Source organism: Sarcophilus harrisii, chromosome 5 (assembly GCF_902635505.1).
Source record: "Sarcophilus harrisii chromosome 5, mSarHar1.11, whole genome shotgun sequence".
Lineage (NCBI taxonomy): Eukaryota > Metazoa > Chordata > Mammalia > Dasyuromorphia > Dasyuridae > Sarcophilus > Sarcophilus harrisii.
Window position 1 is genome coordinate 49,059,096 of NC_045430.1, and position 25,184 is coordinate 49,084,279.

At 33.0% G+C, this 25,184-nt stretch overlaps 1 protein-coding gene across 1 annotated transcript in view; it reads right to left on the reverse strand.

Annotated features, from left to right (window-relative positions):
• The window catches only part of PTPRQ (protein tyrosine phosphatase receptor type Q), a 313,790-nt gene that overhangs the window by 98,280 nt on the left and 190,326 nt on the right, over window positions 1-25,184 (reverse strand). The window contains exon 45 of the mRNA XM_031941204.1: window positions 13,750-14,073. Within this exon, the coding sequence (XP_031797064.1) occupies window positions 13,750-14,073 (324 nt within the window). The remainder of the gene's footprint in view (window positions 1-13,749; window positions 14,074-25,184) is intronic.

The following is a 25,184-nucleotide window of genomic DNA, read 5'->3' on the forward strand; positions in this document are numbered from 1 at the left end:
TCTTGAATAAGTCATTTAACCGTGTTTACTTCAGTTATCTTTAAAATAACCCAGAGAAGGCAATGGCAAACCACTCTAGTATCTTTGCGAAAAAACTCAAAAATGGGGTCATAGTCTAGCACAACTGAAATGACTGAACAACTTATGCATACATACATTTATATAAATGTGTACATGTATATATATTTTCTTGTGTAATGGAAATCACAAAATGTTTGGGTTATGTAAATATCACTTATGTTGGTTAATCAATAATCATGTGTTAAGTGCCTACTGTGTGCCACACATTGTACTAAGTGCTGAATGACAATAGAGAAATCATTGATACTTTCTGGCCTCATTTCCTTCATTTGAAAAACTGAGAGATAGTAATCGCAGTCTCTACTTCAAAGAATTTTCATCAGGAAAATTTTTTAAATTGAAGAAATCTACAAAGAACATTTCAACAAAATAATTTCTCCATCAACATAATGGAACCACTGCACTTAGACCCTAACTTTACAGTTCCCAAAACATTTACAGAAGTTAAAAATGGCATGAAAAAGAAGAAAACTCAGAAAATTAACCAAATGAAATCAAGTGTTTACAGAGGATGGCTATCTCCAAGGGGATACAATTGTGAAGATAATGAGAGACTGATGTACAAGGTATCAGAAGGAGGGGAAAAAGCCAAAAGTGTGGACCTTATTCTATAACCATCTTCAAAAAAAATTGAACTGAAGATCAATAACCAAATTATTTGCTTACAAAATCTTGACTAGGCTCTCATAACAAATCAGTGTATGATCACATCAATTTGGGATTTATTTCCAACAGGGATATTGCTTTGATCTCATTGCCATTGTGATTTGCTGATTAAAAATACACATCTGATATATAGCCTAATAATATACCATAAAAATGATGAAATAAATAGTTTCAGAGAAAACTGGAACACTTGCATGAGCTTCAGTAGGACAGAAGTAATCAGAATTATAAGAACAATTTATACAGTGATGGCAAAAGAAAATAACTCATCAATAGAATGACAAACTATGCTCCCATAGACCCAAAGCAAAAGCATAAAACTTCTTGTAATGTAAGTAAAAGACAAGGTACTTACTCCTAATTCTGCTACCCAGTTTAAAGACACATTTTTGGACTTGACTGTATGGGAATGTTTTGCTTGATTATGAATATTTATTATCTTTAAACTGGGTAGCAGAATTAGAAGTAAGATAAAATCAATGTTTGTTCATTGAAAAAATAATGTTTTAAAGTATTTGATTCAGTAGAAGAATGTTACCTTGAAGACCCTCCCATTCATATACCAAGATCATTTGAGACTCCTTAGAAGTAACACCAGAATTAACCCTCTTCAATAACATCAGTTAAGATATAAAACAAGGTATATTTGTATGTAATGGGATTTAGCACAGTGATAGAGAAGATCCATGGCAGATTTCAGGTAGAGGAGAGATTCCTTTTGGATAGGAAGGTACTACAGATGATGCTGTTTTAAAATCAGGAAAATTTTTTAAATGGAAGAGATCTACAAAGAACATTTCAACAAAATATTTTCTCCATCAATGTAATGTAACTATTGCACTTAGCCCCTATCATTACAGATTCCAAAGCATTTACAGAAGAGTTAAAAATGGCATGAAAAAGAAAAAAACTCAGAAACTTAACCTAATGAGATCAAGTGTTTTGTTTTCATTGTATTAAACTATAAGATATGGCTGACACTTCTGGAAAAGATATGTAATAACTCACAGGAATTTGGTTAATCCATCTACCCAAGAAAGACCAAGTGGAAAAAGAACATCTATTGTCTAGATCCTATTATTCATTATAATGTAGGTTCTATTATATTTGTGCGGCAGTATGTATATCTTGAGCAGAAAATACAGGTGGGCAATGAGTTGGACCCAGAATTTAAAAAAAAAAAAAAGGAAATTGGAATCAATTGTTTTGGAGAAATTGCAAAGGTCTTTTACCAATCCCAAATTTCTTATGAAGGCAAAGATCCACCTTTTTCTTTAGACTAACATTAGTCTATATGGTGGCAAGGTTTAGAATATCACTGCCTCTTAAGAACTAAAGACAAGAATAATTCAGAAGTCAATGAAAAAGAATATGGTGAGTGTGAAAAGGTTACAACAAATAAACAATGAGGAACTCAGAAGGGAGGTAGGGAGGGAAGAAGAGAAGAAAGGAGGGAGAGAGAAAGGAAAGAAGGAAGGAAGGAAAGAAGGAAAGAAGGAAGGAAAGAAGGAAGGAAGGAAGGAAGGGAGGAAGGAAGGAAGGAAGGAAGGAAGGAAGGAAAGAAGGAAGGAAGGAAGGAAGGAAGGAAGGAAGGAAAGGAAGGAAGGAAGGAAGGAAAGGAAGGAAGGAAGGAAGGGAGAAGGAAGGAAGGAAGGAAGGAAGGAAGGAAGGAGGAAAGAAAGAAAGAAAGAAAAGAAAAAAGAATATTTCATAGAAAAAGTATGAAAAAAATAGCCATCTAAAACTTCAGTTATAAAATGAAATTAATAGCTATTTATTTCACATAATTTCCTAGAAATAAAAACAATAACTGAATCATCTAAAGAAACAAAATTTTCATATTTCTTTCAGGCACATATTATTTGGAATGCATCAAACAATTCTGTATACATACATACATACAATATGATCATCATTTCCTTTTCTACCACCACAGTGAAGATTATTAGCAAGTTAATTAAGAAGAATAAGAACTTGAAGTCATAGATAGCTATTAATCTGAGAAAGAAAGTTGATTTGTGATGAGATGATAGGAAATTGAAAAATTCCAATTTAGCTGCTTTGGAACTAATAAACAATCTTTGAAAGACTTTGTCTCTCTAGAAACTGTCACATATTGATTTAGCATTGTTTGTGAAATGAGTCTAGTCAGTAATGGGCCAAGATATCACTATACCCTCTCTCTTATAAATCACAGCCATTTACTCAGTAGGAATGACCTATCCTTATTCTCTCATTCCCCTATAATCCAATCACTTCCTCTCATAAGCACTTTTCTCCTGGTTTTCACAATAATGCATTTTCTGTAACTAATAGCCATCATTTCCTGATTATCATGCTTCTATCCTTGCACAGGAATGTGGATCTTATGTGGGTCAGGGTCAGCTTTCCCATCCATCTGTGTCCTGATGCTAAGGCAGCAGTTAAGTGTGTCAGCTGAAAGGTGAGTCTGGATTGCCCATCATTTAACATAGTTCTTACACAAAGTTCAAATACCCCCAAGTCTATATAACTTTGACTGAGAATTGCCTAATCGTGAAGATTTCAGAATGATGGCACTTTGGGATTCAATAGGTTCCCAGTCTTGTGGTCATTTTTCCTTCAGTAAATTTCTAAAATCTAATTTAGTGTTGGAAAAATAAGTCATTATTATATTCATAGTAATAGTAAAAGATGAGTTTAAGAAAACAATAGTAATACAAGTAGTAGTATTCATAAAAATAACAACAAAAATGAGAACAAAATACAAATTTGTCCTGGAACTGTTTCTACATAAACTTCATCAAAAAAAAAAAAAAAGATGAGAAGAGAAATAACAATGAAATTAATTCACATGTGCATGGTGAATACAATTTACAAAATGCTTTCACCAGCATTATTTCATGTGATCAAGTGAGTAAATAGGCAGTGGTGTATTAGTAAATATTCTATTTAACAACTAGCTCTGGTGAAGGGAAGATTGTGTGTGTGTGTGTGTGTGTGTGTGTGTGTGTGTGTGTGCATAACACAATTTTAAGTTAAAGCCACATTATTAACATTTTCTCTATGACTTAGATTATCAACAATAAATCAAGCCCCAATTTGAAGTTATGCTTATGAGGGTATAAATATTCACTATTGTGAACATGCCTTTAAAAGAAAAAATACCCAAATGTTGGAGCAACAAAATAATTTCTTTAAAATTACTGTTGTTTAATAATTTTAACCATATCTGAACACTTTGTGACCATATTTGGAGTTCTCTTGATAGAGATATGGAATGGTTTTCCATTTCCTTCTCCAGCTCATCTTGCAGATTAGCAAACTGAGGCAAAGAGTGTTAAGCAACTTGCCCAAGGTCACACAGCTAATAAGAGTCTGAGGTCATATTTGAATTCCAAAAGATAAGCCTTCCTGATTCCAGGACCAGTGTTCTATCCACTGCATTCCCTGGCTGCCTGTGTTCAAGGTTATTGAGTTAATAAGTGGAGGATTCAGATTCCTGGACTTGAACCCAATTTTCTTGGACTACAATATCTTTGACACAAACTATTGTCATTGGAATGCTGGGATAGGGTCAATATGTTGCCTATTTTAAAGAACCCACTGGCCTTCATCTTCTCCACAGTTTTTTAATTTTAATGAATTCCAGCTTATTTTTGTTTGAGTCAAGTAAACATGTAAGCATATTTACATATATTTGGAAATATAAAATACTATTAAAGAATAAAGCATACCTACTGAAAGTTATTTTAAGCTTACATAATTTAGGATAGAGAACATAGAAGTGAACTGAACATTTTAGCAAAGTCTAACATCTCCAATTGTTCCTGGGGATTCTGATGCCTTTAGAAATGTCAGTAATTTGATTTGATTTGATATCAGTTAAAGGTATCATTCTTGAAAGACTTGAGATGATTCATTGAGCTGAATTTGTAGTGGGAAAACCGGGTTTCAAATCTTACATCTGGTATCTAGATGAGCTTCTTTGGCCTCAGTTTTCTTATCTATAAAATGAAGGTATTGAACAAGATGATCCCTAAGGTTCCTTTTTGTATTATATCTATGATCCTATGATCTTGTGACCACCGATCTACTGAGTTTTAAATCTAGGAACTTATACAAACCATGGTGATTGGATATCCCTTGCCTTTCCCCATTGACTCCATAGCTAATATAGGGGTTACATTTTTGTTGTACAATGATCTCACATTTCCTATCATTGTTAAAATCCTAATTAAGTGTATTAATATCTGATTTCTCAGTGAGCAATGCCACAAAATGGAGATGGAATAAATTCCAATATATGTTGGCTAAGATTATTTGATAAGTACTAAGAATAAGTCACAGTTTTCCATTAGCACAAAATAGTTTTAATGGTTGTCTTTTTTTGAGGTTAATCTGAAGCTGACTAGATTATTGAGTAAAGTAAAATTGTTCTCTTTCAATACTACCTGGTGTAAAATGAGTACTTTCTTGAGCCATATAAAATGAATAATTAATTACTAATCCCTTACTTTACCTAGAATGCAAATAATGCTTTGTTGCTATCACAGCCTAAAAATTAATAGATGTATAATTAAAATTTCCACTTTCAAATGAAAGAGAAAAATGGCATGATCATCAAATTTGAATATAACCCAAACATGGAATGATAGCTAATATCCTGTGTGATAGGATCAAGATACCAAAATCTCAACATATATAGAATTATGGGCTGGATCCAACAACATGAAATGTAGCATGCATAAATATACAATCTTGCAATTGGGCCCAAACAACAATAAGTACTATACAAATATAATACAAAGCAGAAATATTTAGTAATTTATATTAAGAAGGACTTGGAGTTTTTTATAGTCTGGAAGTTCAAAATTAGTCAGTAGTTTGAATACTAGAAAACCACAATTACTAAGTATAACATCTAGAAAGGGGGAGGTGATAGTCCTCCCACCCTCTAACCAGTCTATAATAGCTGAAATATTGTGTTGAATAATAGTGGCTACATTTTGGGATGCATATGTACAAACTAGATCATCCCTAGAAAAGTGTAAAAATTATCATAAGATGGGCTAGATAACCCAAAACTATGTCATATAAAGGATATGGCTTATGAAAGATTGTTTTAATTTCATAAGCAAAACCATCGGATAGTGCCATGACTGCAAGCATTTCAAGAACCATTGCATAAGAGGATGATTTATTCTGCTTGTGTTCAAGGTACTGAATTAAGACTAATACGTGAAATTTATAGTGAGGTAGCTTTAGGTCAATCATTTTCATTATCCAAAAATAAAACAGAAATTTTCTTTAGGTAGTAAGTTCCTTTGGATTTTTCAAGTGGAGTTTAGGTGACCCTGAGTGAGAGATACTGATAATAAGATTCATGCTTCAGGAAAGAAGTAGAAAAGATATTTAAAGTCTCTGACAATTAGATGAGATGTCTATTAAAGGAACTCTTTCCTTCCTTGCTTGCTTGCTTTCTTTTTCCCCTCAAAACTTTTTTTTCTCTTTCTCCTTCTTTCTTTTTATTCCTTCCTTTTTTCCTTTCTTCCTTCCTCACTCCATCTCTCCTCTTCTTCTGTTCATACTTTTCTCCTCTTCCCTCTTCCTCCCACTCTTTCCTTCCTCACCCCCTTCTTTCTCCTTTTATTATCACCGATACAGCAAATTTCTGGTAAAGAAACTACCCTCTACCAATGCAGATCTGCATCTGCTCTTCACCTTATAGTATTAGAAAGTTGCCTAAGAACATTCTGTGTTTAAGTGACCAATATATGTCAAAAGCATGTCTTGAACCCACATTTTCCTGACTCTGACTCTGGAGTCATTACACTGCCTTCCTTCTTACTCAGGACAACTCTATTACTGTTAGATCTGAAAAATGGATTTTGCTCCTCGGATGAATAAACCCTAGTTAAAAAGATATTGAGAAAGCTATTATGTGGGTGCTTCTGGGAAGGGATGATTTAGCGATGCTACAAATTTAGAGTTAACAATCAGTGACATTCTAAAGGATGGTTCAATTACCCCCTTCATTCCAAGTTTAGATTAGGATAGCATTATCTCAGTATATATGTCCCATAAATAATAAGACTAAATCATCTGGGATAAAGATAATCCTCTTAGTGCTTCCAGAACCTAAATTAATTCATGCTACCTTTAAGGGTTGACTGTTTAGTGAATTTAGAAAGATCCTGTGTGGATCTAGTACTGATAAAAATGGCTGTCCTAGGGATAATGGGAGCTTAGAACCATGTGTAGATAGTGTAACAGTTTGGCTAAGTTTGGCTAAGGTTCCCCTCTGTTTCTCATTGATCACATGTGCAGTGGAGGAACCTGAACATGAGGAGATAATATGGCAATAACAAAAAGAGCTAATGACTCAGTGGGTCTTTTTTTTTTTAAATAAAAGAGTGACTCTGCTCTTGGTTCTTTTTCTTTAATCTTCATGTGGCATCATGTAGTTCTACTAATTTCTTAGTGGTATGAGGCAAAAGCAAAAATATTCTCTGATTTGTCAGGCAGCCATGAGCATATGGCAGCTAAAGCTTTAGACTGGTATGATCTTGGGTTTGGGAATATCTCTCCTGTATTTATTCTTTATTGATCTTAGCAAAAGGACTATCAATTTTTCATGGACATATATAGGCTTCTATGTTATCTTGCGAGATGAAATATTTGGCAACACTGAGTCTTTTGATGAGAGTTAGCTGCCAATAAAGGAAATTTTTCATCAGAACAAATGGTTCTTTGGAAGAAGAAAACCCCAAATCCTTGTCTGAACTGGAAAAAGATACAAACCAGGAGTTGTATGGAAGATGCAAGGCCAAAGTTAAATAAACAATATTAATAAGTATTTAATAAATATTTATTGATGACTTATTGATTGTTGATTGATATTTGACTATAATTTACCTTATCCTACAATGTGGTTCATGTTCCAAAATTCATGATTCAACTTCTTTGCAGTCTATGGAAATGGTTATAAGAATGTCCCTGCTTAATTCTTATTGACACCATTATAACAAATACTGCTTACTATTTAAGTCTAATTGATGTATTTCATTAGTGTTTTGTATCTTTTAACATTTCTTTTATATGTAAAAAAATAAATGCCTTATTTGTATTGTTCACCTTTTTCTTCCTCTCTTTTAATGAGACTTAAACATGGGCCAATCCAAAAGCTATTAGAAAATTTTTCTCAGAGTTATCAGGATAGGTTTGCATGAGAAAAGGAGTTTGAGTCTTCTTCTGGGTCTCATGCTCCCCGCTAGAACTGAACCTGGTCTGGTCTGTGTAGTGGTTTCTAGAGCAAAGATGACGTCACCTCAAAGGAGAAAGAAGATGGAAGAATGCTACAACAAAAACAAACAAACCATAATTTGTGCATTTTTCAAACTTATTTTTCTGTATTTGAAAAAAGGTTAGAATCAGCATCCTAGATAATTGCAAAGAGAAAAAAGAAGTAAAAGGAAGAAGGCTCAAGTTTGTATATGAAATGGTTTTGCTTTGGTGATGTTGAGGCAGCAGTAAAAGGGATCATGGGGTCATTACATATAGAAAGTTTCTGATTTTTCTTAATGCTAAGCTGGGGGAATTCAGTTCAAATCCTGAATCCAACATAGATTAGCTATATTTTACCATATAAGTCATTTGACCTCTCGACTCATTTGTAACATGAGGGTTAGATCACCTCCAAGGTACCTTCTCGTTCTCAATCTACAAATTCTATTATACTATGATCTGAGTCAAAGCAAAGAACCCTCCCAGAGGAATTAAAGTGAATTTGAATGAAGCATGAGAGATGAAATATGAGACTGGAAGGTTAGAGAGTCCACCTGACCCTAAGGAAATGTAATGCAACTGAGTTACAATTTGTGGGTGTTCTTTTCCCCACACTGAAAGCTTCTTAGTTAACACTTTGTTCTTATTTAGTGACCATCCTTACAATGCTCTTCAACTAAAGGACAATTGTTCTTCCATTAAGGAAGAATTTTTGATCAACATGAGTATGCAGAAACTTATTCAGGATCTGATTTTACCCAAATATTTAAAGATGTGATTAGTGATTGGCCATACATTGAGTAGTTAAATGGTTTCTAATAATGAGCAATTAATTTCCTACACAAATAAATAATTATCAGTTCATATTTATGTAGCTCTTGAGGGTTAGTAAAAGACTTTCCAAGCTGTACTTCATCTGATACCCCTGTGAAATAAGTGCTGTTATTATTATTATTATTATTATTATATCCATTTTACAGATTAGAAAAGTAAGGTACAAACTTGCTAGGGCCAAGTTCAGCACTCTACCCATTCTTTCACGCAATCTTTCTAGATGGGAATTTTTTTATGTTGTATTTTTCTTCTTTATGTGTAATGTTATTATTACTGAACAGTGACCTAGATTAAGAAATTGTTCTTCCCCTTCTCTGAGTCCCCAGGTCTTTTGAGAATTTTGACGCTATATGATTATTAAAATTAATATTTAATTTTTATCTCACTTTATTTCTTCCTGCCAACTTTTATCAGGTTATTAAGACAAAATTAAGACATATTTATTCTTTCCAGTGTCCTCAATAATTACTGTTATTATGCATAAATTACATTATTATACATTTTATTCCAGATTTTTAGATCATTAACTTAAAAATGACAATATAATTAGCAAAATAGATAATCTTATGAGAAGTATTAAGAGCTAGAAGTGTAAACATTGAATAAGAAAGGATTTAAAAGTTTTATTGTCACCTGCTAATCAATTATTTGAATAGCACCAGATTCATAAAAAAAATAAAATTGTCATATTTCCATGATGCAATTGTTTAAATGACAAAGGAAAAACATAAGATAAGAAGAATTTTTTTTGCCAATTCTTTCCCTTTATAAGGACTGTGACCAGTATTGGAAATGAAGAGCATGTATGGGAACCCAGTTATGAGACCTCCCAGTTCTACCAATGTGGAAGTCATTTAACAGTTTTCAACTAAGTTAATCATGGTACAGCAGGGTTCCCAAAGTAAACTATTTCCATGTCCAGGGAGGAATAAGTAGATTCTTTGAGAGATCTAGCATCACATAATGCACTACTCTCATTTTGATTTGTACATCTCTTATTATTCATTTGCTGATCTAGTCTTTTAATTATATTTTATTTTCTTTAAAAAGGGACACATTTCTCCTGCACCACTTATTGAACTCTCTATGCTTAAAGTACACAACAGTTTTCATACAGAATAAGAGTATTGACTAATAAGAAATCATAACTTCATCGAGAATTTCATATTTCTTTCCCTTGAATAAGATAATTTCCTAGAGGAACTCTCCGTCATTTGAGATTTTCCTCCATTTTTAGATCATAAAGTTACATTCTTTAGAAACTTCTTTGATGAGGAATGTTTTGTTGGATTTTTTTTTTACCCAACAGATGTTTGGGTAGTTAAAATTCCTCATGAGTATGGTATCCTGTGGTTTTCACAACCTAAGTACTGCCCCAGGAGTTTCACTGCTTGCTGTCTCCAGTCTAGGTGGTCCATAGGATCCGCTTATTATATTTGTCCTTTCTTTCCATACTCATTTTTAAACCCATGCTCTTTTGGGAGCTATGCTGTTCCTTAGCGTTACAAATAACTATTTCATGTGCTAGACAGATTGCTCAAATCCTACTTTGTTACACCATCCACCATAAGAAATTGCTTTTATATATGGTAGCATGTCATTAAAATAAGCTCAAAAATCAAATTGCATAAAAATCTGGTAGCCTTTATTATTTGTGATCATGTTGTTTTGGGGGAAGGGTGAGGGGACAGGTTAGGGAATGGAAAATAAATCGTATTTTTGTAGTTTGTGTATCTATATAATACAAAAAGAAAAAAGATAATTACTTAGAAATAGGAAAAAGTTCACCTTTAGCCCACTTATCTGCATTGTGGGATGGGGGAAATAGTTTTTTAATTCAACTTCAATTAATGCTTCTATTTTCTATTCTATTTTGAAATTATAGAATCAGACTGGGGGGGGGGTACTGAAACTTTTCATTGGACAGAGTCAGATGACATAATTTGAGCTCTAGTTTTCCCATTATTAACCAACTATTTTGAGAAAAATTCTCAGTTTCCTCAACTCTAAAATACGTCTAATAGCAATAATACTACTATTGCATAACAGTATTATGGTCAATGAGATAACATATACCAGGCACTCCATGACCTGTTATTTTTATTTTCATTGAAATTTAGCATCTAAGTTTGTTCAATAGATCTTCAATTAGTATTTTCCTACTAAATGTATTGGCTTTAATGGACAAATTATTTTTCAAAAAATTATTTCAGAACTTTGTATTATGATGGCTTCATCATTCAAAGTGAAGAGCCATATCATATAGTTACATAAAAATTAATTTTTCTCATCTAGTTAATGTTAGTTCCTAGACTACATAGATGAATATCATTCCGTATTACATTTTTCTGCTGTTATCAGAAAGATTATGTATTGCATGCATGCTACCCAAGGGACTGGTCCTGCATTTGACCTTCCCATCACCTAAGAGTGTTCAATTTCCTTTTTTCAAAAACTCCAAAATTCCTATATCTGATCATCATTTTTATCATTATTTCTCTACTTATTCCTTACTACTCTGAAACTTTAACTTTATCCTTCTTATTACCTCCAATGTCCTGATTCCTCAGTTTTCCCCGACCATCTGCCCCGCTTTTACTATTCTTTCCTCCTTTTAACTTGACCACTTGGTGAATTAGGACAACTTTACACTATTCTCAACTCTCAAATGTTTTGTTCCCTTACCTTATTGCTCCTCTTAAGGGATAAATTATCTTTTCTATGACTGTCACTATATATCTATATATCTAGCCTGAGTCTTTCTTCTGGGCTCTAGGTTCCACTTCAACAACTGCCTTGTGTACAATGTTTTCCTGATTCTGCTCACTTCATTCGGCATCAGTTCATCTAAGTCTTTCCAAGCTTTTCTGAAATCAGTCTGTTCATCATTCATATAGAACAACAGTATTCCATTGCATTTACATGCCATAACACATGTGATTCCACAGTCATTCCACAAGTGATAGAAATCCCCTCAATCTCCAGTTCCTTGCCACTACAAAAAGGGCTACTACAAACAATTTTTACATATGAGGATTATTTTTCATCTTTTATGATCTCTTTGGAATACAAACTCATAAACTTCCCTATATTTACAAGGGGAATTGCTAACTTTCTAGTTAACCTGGTTTGCACTCTTTGTGCATTCTCAAGTATTGACTCTCTTTATCTTTTCCTACCCCTTCCTTTAATTGCCAAATCTCTGGTATCATCTCCGTTTCTTCAACTAAAAAATCACAACATTAGTGAAGGCCCTCATTAACTTTTGTCTATAAATTTGTAATAGCCTTTAAATTGGTCTGACTAGGTAAAAGAGGCCATTCTCTGCCTCATTTCTTAGCAAACCTTAATCATTTAATGACTTTTTCCTTAAACAAATTGAGACCTATTAAAGACCTTAGCTTAAAAAGGCCAAAGTCTCCCACTACATTCAGAGCAATCTCTACTTGTCCTCTTCTATATCTGCCACTAGACTCAGATGGCTTTGGATAAGAAAATGAGGCTGGTGACCTTGTACAGCCCTTCATTCCTCAAATCCAATTCACTTGCATGTCATGATATCACCTCCCTGATTTCATGGTCATCTTCAAGAACAAAGAACAACAACAACAGTTCTATTTCAGTAGCTTTTGAATTGGTCTCCCTGCCTCAAATCTTTTTCCTCTCTAATTTATCATGCACATGATCACCAAAGTGATTTTCCCATGTCATTCCCCTAATCAATAAACTACAGTGTCCCGCTATTGTCTTAAGAACCAAATACTAATTCTGCTTTATTACTTCCTCACAAGCTAACTTCTTCCTTTCATACATACATATGTATGTATGTATTTATGTATATACATCAATATGTATGTGCTTCACTCAATATATTCTATGATCTATACTGCTTTGCTGTTTCTGATATGAGAGTCCATCTCACATCTCCATGCCTTTGCAATGATCTCTTCCATTCCTGGAATTCTTTCCCTACTCAGTTCTTTCTATTAAAATTCTTACTTTCCTTCAAGATAGCTCAAATAGCATTTTCTACAAGAGACTTTTTCTGGTTCCTTCTCTGTCCCAACCCACACCCAGTTTCTATGAACTTATTTTTAATAGAGAGGTTAAACGATTTGCAGAGGTTCATAAAGTATGCATGTCTACAATAGAATTTGTCTTCCAGAATAGTTTCAAATCCCAAGCATGCCAAATTCAAATTTAAAAAATGATCTCTTCTCCTATATATATACTTAGAACAGCAAAAATTAACATTATGCTATACTGTATTTTTATTTATCTTGTTAATTATTTCTCAATTACATTTTAATTCAGTTCTGACTGCATTTGTTAGTTTTGTCAGCCAAGAGTTTGACAACCCTTTACTATACTTATCCTATGCTTCCTCTCCCACTTCATAATATGTATAAACACAAACACAATAAGAACTGTGAAGGTTGGCTATGGAGATAGAAAATTTTCTTCAAAGTAAGAGTAACAAGAAAAATTAATTTAAATATTTTTTTTTTAAAAAAGAAAGCAAGAGTGATGCAGATGGATTGAAGTATAAGGGCTTCTAGTTTAGGCATGTGCAGACATTTCCTGCCTGGTTTAGTTCAAGAAAGAACAAGTATGACTCATTGATGGGTTATGATCAAAAGTCTTCTATTAGGCTGCAAAGCTGGAAGAATTCATGACTCAAGTTGCTGAGAAAGAACAGTAAGGATTTATAAAAGGAGTGATTTTTCCTTTGTGGTTTTGAGAAAGCAAGACTACTTAGGATTTAAGTGTCCTTGAAAATAATATTACCAGAAGCCATAATGCTTATGCTTTAAACAGAGGATGTACTCAGTATCTCTTTACATCCATCTAAAATAAAGATCAAAATAAAAGTACTATAGCACTACCCAAGCCTTTACTTACGACCAGGGAGAGTTTTTGTGGAAATCCAATTTGAAGTATTGCCATAGCCAGCATTGGTGCTAGCAGCTACCTGAAATCGATACCATCGGAATTTCTTCAATCCATGTATGGTTTCTTCAAGAAGGTCAGGTTCATACAGGTAGTGATTTTGGCTTTGTTCGATGCACTCCTCAGAATCCCAGTCAATGCACTGTGGAGATCTTAATTGGATTGTAATCTTGTAGTTTCTAAAGTAGCCAAGAATAGCATCTGGTATAATCCATGTCAAAGTTACACTAGTTGATTGGATATCAGATAAAGTAACATTTCTGGGAGCACTGGGAACTAAGAAATCAAAGATAGGAAAAAAAAGTTATGAAGTCATTTGAATCACCAACCATTTATTAATTAACTGACAAAATCATTTAAAAAAAAAACAATCAAATGATTATATTTTAAAATGAAGAGATACAGTAAGGAGAGTGAGATTCAGATGCCATTTCCTAATTCTGGCAGTTGGCACTTCAATAGTTCCAAGATCTTATCAATGTGGCTATTGATTTCAGGGGAGCTGATCACAATTCATCCACATCTTCCCCTTTGAGAGATAATGCAATGCATTTGACTTCAAATGGACTAAGTCCTCTCTATTTAATATGTCTTAAGTTGAGAAGGTTCTAAGGTGAAATAAAAAAAAAAAAAGGAGCAACAATACCCAAAGAGTTATCAACTGAGACAAAAATGGTTTCTTTGCTTATATTGAACTAGAGATGACAGCCTTGGAGTGGGAAAATTCATCATATCTACTTCCAACACTATCAAGAGTTATTGTGCTAAATTATTAATAAACTCAAGTTTAAAATGGAAAGTTTTCAGGAGACTCTTTAGGTTGTTGGCAGACAAAAGAGTAGGAAATTAAGACACTGTGCACTGAATTATTATTTTAAACACTTGAAAATGATATGGTGAAAGGTTGCAAAATTTTATAATCAAATATGTTTCACCAAACAACATATGAAGAAGATACCAAATTTTCATTTTCTGAAAATGACCTTATATATCTCATTTTTCAATGTAGTGACAGATATAAACACATTTCATCAAATATTTGTAGGAAATATATTTTTGCTTTAAGTGATTTAAAATAAAAAGTTATAAGGATGATCACTAAGTAAGTCGAAGATAAAATTTTATAGCATGCTCATGCATCTTTTTAATAAATCATTATTGCTAGGAATATATAATTTTATATCTCATCTAATCTCTCAAGCATGTGGTTTTGTTCTTTATCAAACATTTTCATTTAGAATACGAACATCTATTTTAAACCCAGGGACTGACCCTATGTAGCTGATCAGTTAGATTCCCTGTATCTTTAAAAATAAACTTATTCTAATATTTTGATTACATCATCTTTATTTTCCTCTATTTCTCTTTGTGTCTCTGTGTCTCTGTCTCTGTCTCTGTCTCGCTCTCACTCTCTCCCTTTCTCTTTGTCTTTCTTCCTCTCCCCTATACTCCTTTTTCCTTCTGTACCCAAAGTGTCTGTTACTCCTCTATTATAGAGTATGAAAACAAGAGGAGGGAAGAGCCTTCACTTCAGGCTACATGATATGTTTTCACATTTGCAATGATTTTTACCCTTGTTTCCAACCTTTTAAAAAAAGGAGGGACAATTTTTAAAAAATCTCTTCTTTGGGACCAAGCTTGAATTCATGTGTTGTTTTTTATTGTTCTTTTTAATTATGCTGTTGCTCACATGTATATCGTACTTTTGGCTCTAATTACATCAGCCTGATCAATTTATGTATCTTTCCTGTGTCTCTCTGTATTCTTCACCTTCATCACTTTTTATGACGCAGCAAGATATCATTATATTAAAGTATAATAATTGTACTTGAATATACTACATGAAACTATTTGTTTAACATTGTTTTAAAATTTTTTTTTATTTTGAGACAACTTTCCCCTCCAAGATATTTGCTTTTATAAAAACTGCTCTTAGGGATATTTCCTTGGGTAGGGAGCCTTATTGATGCCATTGGATTCTCTGGGACAAAAGATATGAACATTTTATAGACTCCCTATATATCTGAAATACCTGATATATCTTGCCCTGAATAGAAATAATCTCTGCACATATGTACCTTTGCCTTGAAGCTCTAGATTTATAAGAAAGATGAAGTAAATAAAATCACACAGTAAATGAAATAATTCATTCAAACTACCTACTAAGGATGTAAAAAAGTTTAGAAAGTGGGTTTAAGAAAAATATCATCAAGACAGCTGTCAAATTTCATGCAAAAAGTATACATGTATCACAATATACATTTTATTAGCTAATGATGAAATGGATTAAAAATAGTGAATAATATTTGTAAAGTTATATATATATATATATATATATATATATATATATATATATATATATATATACAGAGAGAGAGAGAGAGAGAGAGAGAGAGACCACATTTAGCACCATAGTTAATTATATAGAGTAACACAGATAAATTTTATAGCTGTCAATGATTACTCCAGTTTCAGTCAATATTTTCATATATTTAAGCAGATACTTTCTTCATAACTTTTTTCTTTCTAAGCTATGCTTTTATTCCTACAGAAAATTGCTATTTGAGAAATTCCTCCTGCCAGTGCAAATCAATAATTAGCCTTAATTTGGAGCCTTAGAGAGTTTCCTAGAACACTGAAAGATTATGCAATTTGCCCCAGGTCCCATAGCACTTAGGTATCAATTGCAGAATGTGGACTCAAGTCTTCTAAGAGTCCAGAGTTTACTATCCACTATTCAATTCTGTCTCTTATATGTAACATTGAAAATCTTAAAGTACTAAATGAGTATTAGACACTCTTTGTCTTTTCTTTTCCAATAATAGAAATTATGAAGAGAGAAAAAGAATGATCTCCATCAGTTTTTATTTGTTTAAGCCAAAATTTGACAATATCTGGCTTCATATAGATCCCTAATTCTTTCTTAATTTGAACTGCTGAATTTCTGGAAGGAATTTTAAAACCATACAAACAATATAAAGACTTCAGAGCATAAAAGTGAATAGCTATGTAGATATTAGGTGATTTTTAGGTAAATACTCTTTTACAAATTCCTCTCTTCAAATAAATTAATGTTAAGACTATCCCAGGATTTAGTCTTTAGAAAAACTTGAAAATAAATGATGCCTATATTTATTTATTTATTGTTCATTGCTAAATTCTGTAGGGATTATAAAGGCAGCCATTATGTCCATCATAATAATATTTGTTATTAAACATAATGTTATAACAGCTTAAACTTATTACATATTTCACCTGCTAGACCCTCTTTGTGGGGGAGGGGCTTGCTTTTTTACAATTTTGTTCCCCAGCACCACCTAGCACAGAACCTTCATAGATAGACAGATAGACAGAAATAAATAGTCAATTCTCAGTATTCAATTTAACTTTAGCGACTTCTGGAATTCATTTTTACTTTCAAACTCTTGGCCATTCCTGGTTATACATGATTGAGAAAAAAAAAAGTGAGGGCACAATGTAAACAAGTGTGTAGAGTGGCTAGTATCTTACTAGGTCCTTCACTAGTCTTCTTCACACTAACATTTTAGTGTAAAGAGCCTCTCATGAATTCAGAGTGTCAGAGACCCCATCAGTTTTGGTGTCTGCTGACAACAGCTACTAAAATCCCAGAATTCAACCCTTGGTTTTCAGAAGGCAGACAAAATAGAGAAGTTTATAATAGTATAATATTATCTGAAATAAATTATTGAAATATTAGCACAAAAATCAGAGAATTCTTGGAAACTACAAGTGAACAATTTTTTTGTGTTACTGATTTTATTCTGTGTTCTGCATTTTATAAAATATTTCATGGTTATTGTTAGGAAAGGCGCATATTATGAGAATTAATGTTTTATAAAAATTGTGTGTAGAACAGCATATTTTCAGCCAGCTCTAGTGAGAAATTAGAGTTTTTGGTGGTTACAGAAATTTAACCCCCTATTTTTCATAAGTTCATTGTATCAATTTTCATGTTTTTTACTTTTCTTCCATTTTCTAGGAATGTTACCCCTGCAAAAGACTATCAATAATCTATGATTTTTGTCCATGTGGGAAATTTCTTTTTCCACTATATAACCCAATATGTTAATAATTGAGTATCACAGAATCACAAAAAAATTCAGAATCAGAAAAGACCTCAGCAGTTATCTAATCTGACTTATACTATGCACCTGACCAATGATCGGCCAATGTTTGAATATTGTCATCCAGAAGAAAGCCATTAATTCTCTATAACTTGTATGATTTTTAGATAGCTCTAATCCAAGAGCTATCTTATAAACTGCAGAAAGAAGATGAGGCTGCATTAATATGTGGACGCTCTTTATGCCATAGATCCCACCTCTATCCTAGCTAATTTTAAAAATTATTTCCTCCACATATTTGTCAAAATTTATCTCTGCAACTTTTACTCATTGCTCATAATTTTACCCTCTAGCATCAAACAGACCAAGTCTAATCTTCCATATGACAACTCTTCAAATATTTGAAGACTGCTACTGTGTCCCAGTCTTTTTTTTCCAGACTGAAGATTCCCAGGTCTTTCAACTATTTCTCATATGCCACATATCTTCACTAGAATGGACATTCATCCTTCTATTAATTTTCCTTTGATAGTCTCCAGATAGTCAATTGTGGATCTCAGAATGGAACATTATACACCATATATAATCAAATAGTATAACCAGGGCAAAACACAGCAGTGCTATCAGTGTAAGCAGGCAAAGGGAAGAGTGGATAGATTGGACTGGGACTGGAGTCCACAAAACCTTAGTTCAAATTCAGCCTTAGATACATAAGTATCTTTGATATATATATATGTATACTTATATCTAAGTAGCTGTGAAAGAGACTATAACTTAGTCTCTACACAATTCAGTTTCTTCATCTGTAAAATAAGAGTAAAATAGCATCTATCCTCCAAGACAGTTGTGAGAAAAAATAAGAAAATATTTGTAAAGTGCTTTGCAAATGTTAAAGTGCTATTTAAATGCTAGCTATCATTATCACTATATCATGATACTCTTTTTGAAAAACAAGATCAAATCTGTTCTTTTAGCCTACCATATCAAACTGTTGATTCCTGCTGAGCTTGCAATTCATTAATCCTTCCAGATATTATTCACACAAAATTAACTATTAACTTTAATTGATATTTAATGTCATAGTAGTGAAATTACTCTTCAAATCCCTATGACATATTTATTAGTATTAGCTTGACTCAAATCTTGCACAATATTACAGCTTGTCCAGACTTTTGGGATCCTAATTCTGCATAAGGATAAGTCTCACAGAGCTATTTCAAACCCAAAGTGGATTTCCTATGGTCACAAAGCTAATATGTAAGATACAGGATTTTAATTTTTGCTTTTCTGACTGGCCTTCTATCTATTTACCAGAAACTTATATTGAACAGAAAATATAGTTATACAGCATTTCATAGAGATGAACCATTATTTCATTTGATTCTTCCAGTAAGGAAGGCAATTAAATGGATACACACTTCCTTACTTAAATCCAATTCACTTGCATGTCATGGAAAACCCTCCCTGATGCCATGGTCCTCTTCAAGAATGAAGGCTAAACAACAGCAAAAGTGACAAAAGCCTACACTCAGATCCTGTATCTCCTGGTACTAGGTTTAGGTTCAGTTTGGGGACAGAATGAGGAACTATTTAGTCACTGAGTACTTAGCAAAAGGAGGTTTACTTCATTCATCTGAACTGTATGTCAACTCAAACCTGGAACAAAAAGAACTGGGAGGCAAAAGTCCTTTCAAACATAGGAAGGGTACATAATAGCCCTTGATTTAAATTGGTGTGAATCCCTTCTTCCCTATATGAAAACATATCTGGTCAAGAGAGAAGAGTGTAATGATCTTAGAATATTAACCTACAACTAGATGGTATAGTGGATAAACTGCTAAAATACTTGACCTGAGCTCAAAGTCTCGCCTCAGACATTAGCTATGTAAACCTTAACTTGCCTCGGTTTCCTCACCTGTAAAATAGAGATAATAATTTATTTTCTAATACTTCTTGTGAGGATCAAATAATATAATAGTTATAAATGTTCTGCAAACTTGAAAACATTATATAAATGCTAGCTGTCATAGTGATTATTATTCATGTAGGAGAGAATTTTTATGCCTCAGAGTAATTAGAAAGCCTCATTAACAGCTAAAAGCTACCAGAAAACAAATAAAGGAAGTGAAGTTTGAGTCTTGCCTCTCCTGAGACTAATCAAGTCCTGAGTTTGTTGCATTTTATGAATAATTTAGTCTAACTATGCATTTGTGATTGACAGGAGGGTACTTTGGTAGACACTCTTATCACACAATCCAAGTCATCACACAATCACTATTCTCAAGGAGCTTACAATCTAATGGGAAATAGGTCTACATATCATAAACTCAAGAATAATCCAACACAGTGCTGTGGGAATTAGGCAGTGGATGCAATTACTACTTGCTGTGGCATTCAGGGAAGGTTTCATAGGGGAGGTGACATCTGATCAGAACCCTGAATAGGTTGGGCTGGGAAGAGGGAACATTCTGGGGTATATGAACTTATCCTTTTTTAATACTTTAACCAAGTCAAATAGGTTTCAGAATAATAGTTTAAGAAAGAATCATCTTTTAGCATATTCTGGGATATTAAATTAATATATGATTTTTAAGGAATTTTAGAAAAGCAAACTATAAATATAAGAAATTATGAGTGGTATAGTGTCACATGCACTGATATTACTCATTGACTTAAATTCTTCCATAGCTTGAATTGCTATCCAGTTGTGATCTGGTACATTTGGAAAGTTCTTTTGAAATGGCCTCTGAGGATTAAGGAAACTATTTTAGAGCTAGAAAATGCTGTAAATATTCCTGTATTCTTCAGTTTGGTCCATTCACATGATTCTTCAAAAATAATGTTTTGTGCTGTAGTTATTTCTGTATAGGTTTATTTCCCCTTCTCTATACTATATGCTCCTTGAGGTCATAATCATAAGATCATCATCTGGCCTTACTCCCTCATTTTACAAAAGAGAAAATTTATGAAAAAGTGACACAATGGATAGAGTGCCAAGCCTAGAACCAGGAAGATTCATGTGCCTGAGTTCAAATCTGGCCCCAGACATTTCTTAATAACTGTGGACCTGGACAAATCATTTTTACCCTGTTTGCCTCAATTTCCTCATCTGTAAAAAGAGTTGGAGAAGAAATGGAAAACCTCTTGAGTATCTTTTCCAAGAAAACCCGAAAAGGGCTCACAGGGTCAGATATAACTCACAACACAGAAAGTTGTTACTTGTTATTTGAAATTTGGAAATTTAAAAAAAAAAAGCTTTCTATTTAAAATATTTCTACCACCAGAATTGAGAAAAATTTTCTAAGTATTGTCCTTCTGATAACTATCAATAAGTCAGATTGCTACCATAGCTTATGTTAAACCTGCATTTTTTTTTTGTAAATGCTCCCCATAACCTCTCCTTTTTAGAATACTTACCTTCTCAGCTAAGGCTCAGCTTACTTATCATTCAGTTCTAATTCTCTTATACCTTAAATCTTCTTAAAGTATTTTAAACACCTCCTTTACTGCCATCATACCTCACCTCATATTGTTACTGTGTCCACATATAGCCCCATTTCCAGATTTCCCAGGATAATGTAAGTTTAAGGTTTATCTTTATATTCCCAGCATATAGTACAGTACTTGGCATCTGATGTATGTTTAATACATGTGGAATTGAATTTTAGGCTCACACAGAGAAGAAAAGGAATGATTTAGATCAGAGTTACATGTCTTTAATTGACCTACCCCATTTAAGAAAATCAAAGTGGAACTGAGAAAATATCTGTATAATTGAGGATATTGAATACATTTGACTAAAATACTCAGACAATAGGGGGAAAGCATTTATTTGATATAAATTATGTCAATAACCACAAAATTTAGAACTGGAATGAAATCTGCAGAACATTTCATCCAATGTACTAATTTTACAATCAAATAGTCTCAGAGAGATTAAGGAATCCATCGATGGATATAAAGGTAATGAGGGGCAGAGTCAGGATTTGAATCCTGACCCTACAACTCCAAATATAGTTTTCTCTGTCTGCTTTGGATTGCATATGTCCAGTTTTATTTAAATAGCCCTTTTCAAGTTTGAATTGGCTAATGTATAATTCACATATACCTGTTGGATATTTTTAAAAGGATTAAACAGAAATAAGTTCAGGGACAAAATAATGTCACCATTCCATGGGCAATTAGAAGTAGCTAGCAGTAACCTCCCCTTATAAAACATCTTCAGCTTTGATGAACTGCATGTTAAGTCAGCCTATTTCAAGACAACTGCCCTATTGGGTTACAGATACAAACAGGATTATACTCACTTTAGCATGGAGAATCGGATTTCCATTCTTCAAGAATGACTAAAAAAACCCAAACTTTTTGTCCCCACAGATGGTCCTAATTTGAACACATCATTCCATGCTTCCTTGAGTAATCATGCAGCTTGCATAGATTCTCGAAACATGACTGGACTATGATGAAGTGATCAACATCTACTGCTAAAGCATTCAGCAATCTTTTTATTCATAAATTATTCTTTTGGCTGAAATGCTCTCATCCCATTTGAATTAAAGATTCATACTGTAATCTACATAGAATTGATCATGTTTTTTTTTTTTATTGTATGAGGTCATTTCATAACTCTTCCATGGTTTCCCCAAACTCTTAAAATAGGGGTTCTTAATCTATTTTTTGCTTTGGACCCTTCTGCTTATCTAATAAAATCTGTAGTTCCCTTCTCAAAGTGATGTTTTAGTTTTTAAAATGAAAGTTTTAATATTATAAATCAATTATATTGAAGTATAGTTATGAAAAAAAAAATATATATATATGATTTCATTTCAAGAATCCCAAATTAAGAACTCCCATCTTAGACAAAGAAAAAGGATACAAAATATAATTACATTCCATTTCCACTTTCAGAGGGACACTGTGGCCTTGCAATGAAAAAGGTTGAATTTTAAAATACTGTACTGTACTATGTACTAGGCACTGGAAATTCAGAAACAAAAATAAAACAGTTCCTGCCCTTTAAGAGTTTATTCTTCATTCAGGAAAATTCAAATTACTCATACTCATGAATCATTTTTAGTAGTGGTTTTCTTTCTGGAACATGGATATTTTACCAGTGAGATAACATATTGTTATATAAGCATATATAAATTAACATGTGCATCTTTTGATATTTATAGAATGGATTGTATAAGATTTGTAAAGCAAATTTCTACATATGAAATTATTTCCTCCTAATTTTAATAAAAAGAGTGAGCTTTAAGTTTTGCAAAAATATTTGTATGGATGATCTCATTTGAGTTTCACAACAAACATATAAAATAGGGAAGAAAAATAGAGGTTCAGAAAGTTTAAATGAATTTCTGAGAGTCACAAGCATATGAGTGGTATTTAAATGCTGAGGGTATGATTTGAATCCAATCTTCCCAACTCCAATTTAAGCATACTGAACATACTGCTGCCTTTTTTGGACTTTCAGTTAACTAGTCAATCATTCAAATTACTACTGATTCTACTGATGGCTAAGAAAGGCAAAAGAAATAGATATACCTTTTCTTAAGAAGCATGGACATCATATCTCCCCAAGTATTGATATTACTCTGTGAAGATTACTACTAGATCCCAAATTCTATTGATGACCTCAACTAGGTTGCCCAGATAGAATGGCCTTGCCCATGACTAGAACTAGATTTCATTTCTATTCAACATGAGATCATATTGAAGGATTTATATTATTATGTCCCTTCCTCACTAAAAATTTGGTATCATTTTAAAGTATCTTTTAACATTTAGACACCTTTTTCCTTCCTTTATTGTTTCCACTATTCATCATTGATTATAATTGATATCCTAATTAACTAACTTAAAAAAAAAGCTTCACACTTGGTCATAGACACCAGATCTCGCTTTCAGGTTTAACTATCTTGATCACAAGTGTCAGGAGGACAGCATAATATTTCCTTATGATTCAAGAGGGTAATAATTCCACATCTTCCTCAGATAGCTATTTGCTTTCTATTGGGATTTTCAACTTTACCTACATCTTGTTTCTTGTCTCCTTGAGGAAGGAATCAAGGGGCATCTGTTGCATCTTGCTCTAATTTGTGCCAACATTTTAGGGGGCTTATATGGGATCAAATATTTGATAACCAGTGACATCAGACATAGGCAAACAATGTCCTTTTTAGGACATGTAAAATGTCCCTTTTAGGACATGCATAAACTCACAAAAGAAAAGCCTCATGGTCCAAACAAAGACATTTTGGAATATTTCTTATGAAAGAGATGAAGGTGGGGAAGCACATGTTTCAATTTTCATTTCCCTAATACATGATGGTTTAGAGTATTTCTTCATATGACTATAGACAGCTTTGATTTGTTTGTCTGAAAACATTTTGTTCATATTCTTTGGCCATATATCAGTTGAGGAATGACTTGTGTCCTTTTAAATTTGACTCACTTTTCCATATGTTTGAGAAATAATTCCTTTATCTCAAACACTTGCTGTAAAAATTATTTTCCAGCTTTCTATTCTCCTAATTTTGGCTGCATTGGTTTTATTTATGCAAAACCTTTTTAGCATAATCAAAAGTAATCATTATATGTCATGTAATGCTTGGTATCTCTTGTTTGGTCATAAATTATTTCCTTATCAATAGACTATCAATATTTCCTTATCAATATTTCCTTATCAATAGACTATGTCTAAATCATGTACACATTCTTACTTTATCTTGGTATATGGTATAAGATAGTTATATCTTCTAGTTTTTCCAAACTGTTTTCCAGTTTTCCTAGAAGTTTTTTGTCAAATTGTGACTTTTTATCACAACAGTTTGATTCTTTAAGTTTTTCAAAGACTAGTCATTTACTATGTTTATTATATACCTAATGTTTTCCCCTAATCCACCATTCTGCTGCTTAGCCAGATAGTTTTGATGCTTAGCACTTTATAATACAGTTTGAGTAGGTATATTTGTAAAAAATAAGAAAAAAAAGAATATGAGGAGGAACCTTATAAATAAGTCTTCAGACCACAGCTAGAGGAAAAAAGGTCAATCAGTGACTGGCCATGGGAAATTTTGCTGTTGAAAATTAAACCTTCAAGTTCATTAGTTCTCTTTCCTCCTGGTTGAGCAAGGAGCTAGCTGTAGTTCTCTCCTTGACACAAACTTACAGAAGCAGACAAGGACTATCACATTTATGGGGAAAGAGGAGAATAGAAAAGATTCTTCCTCAGTCTATCTGACTGATTTCCCAACTTTGATCTTAAGTCAGGGGAATGCTAGATTGTGCTCATGATTG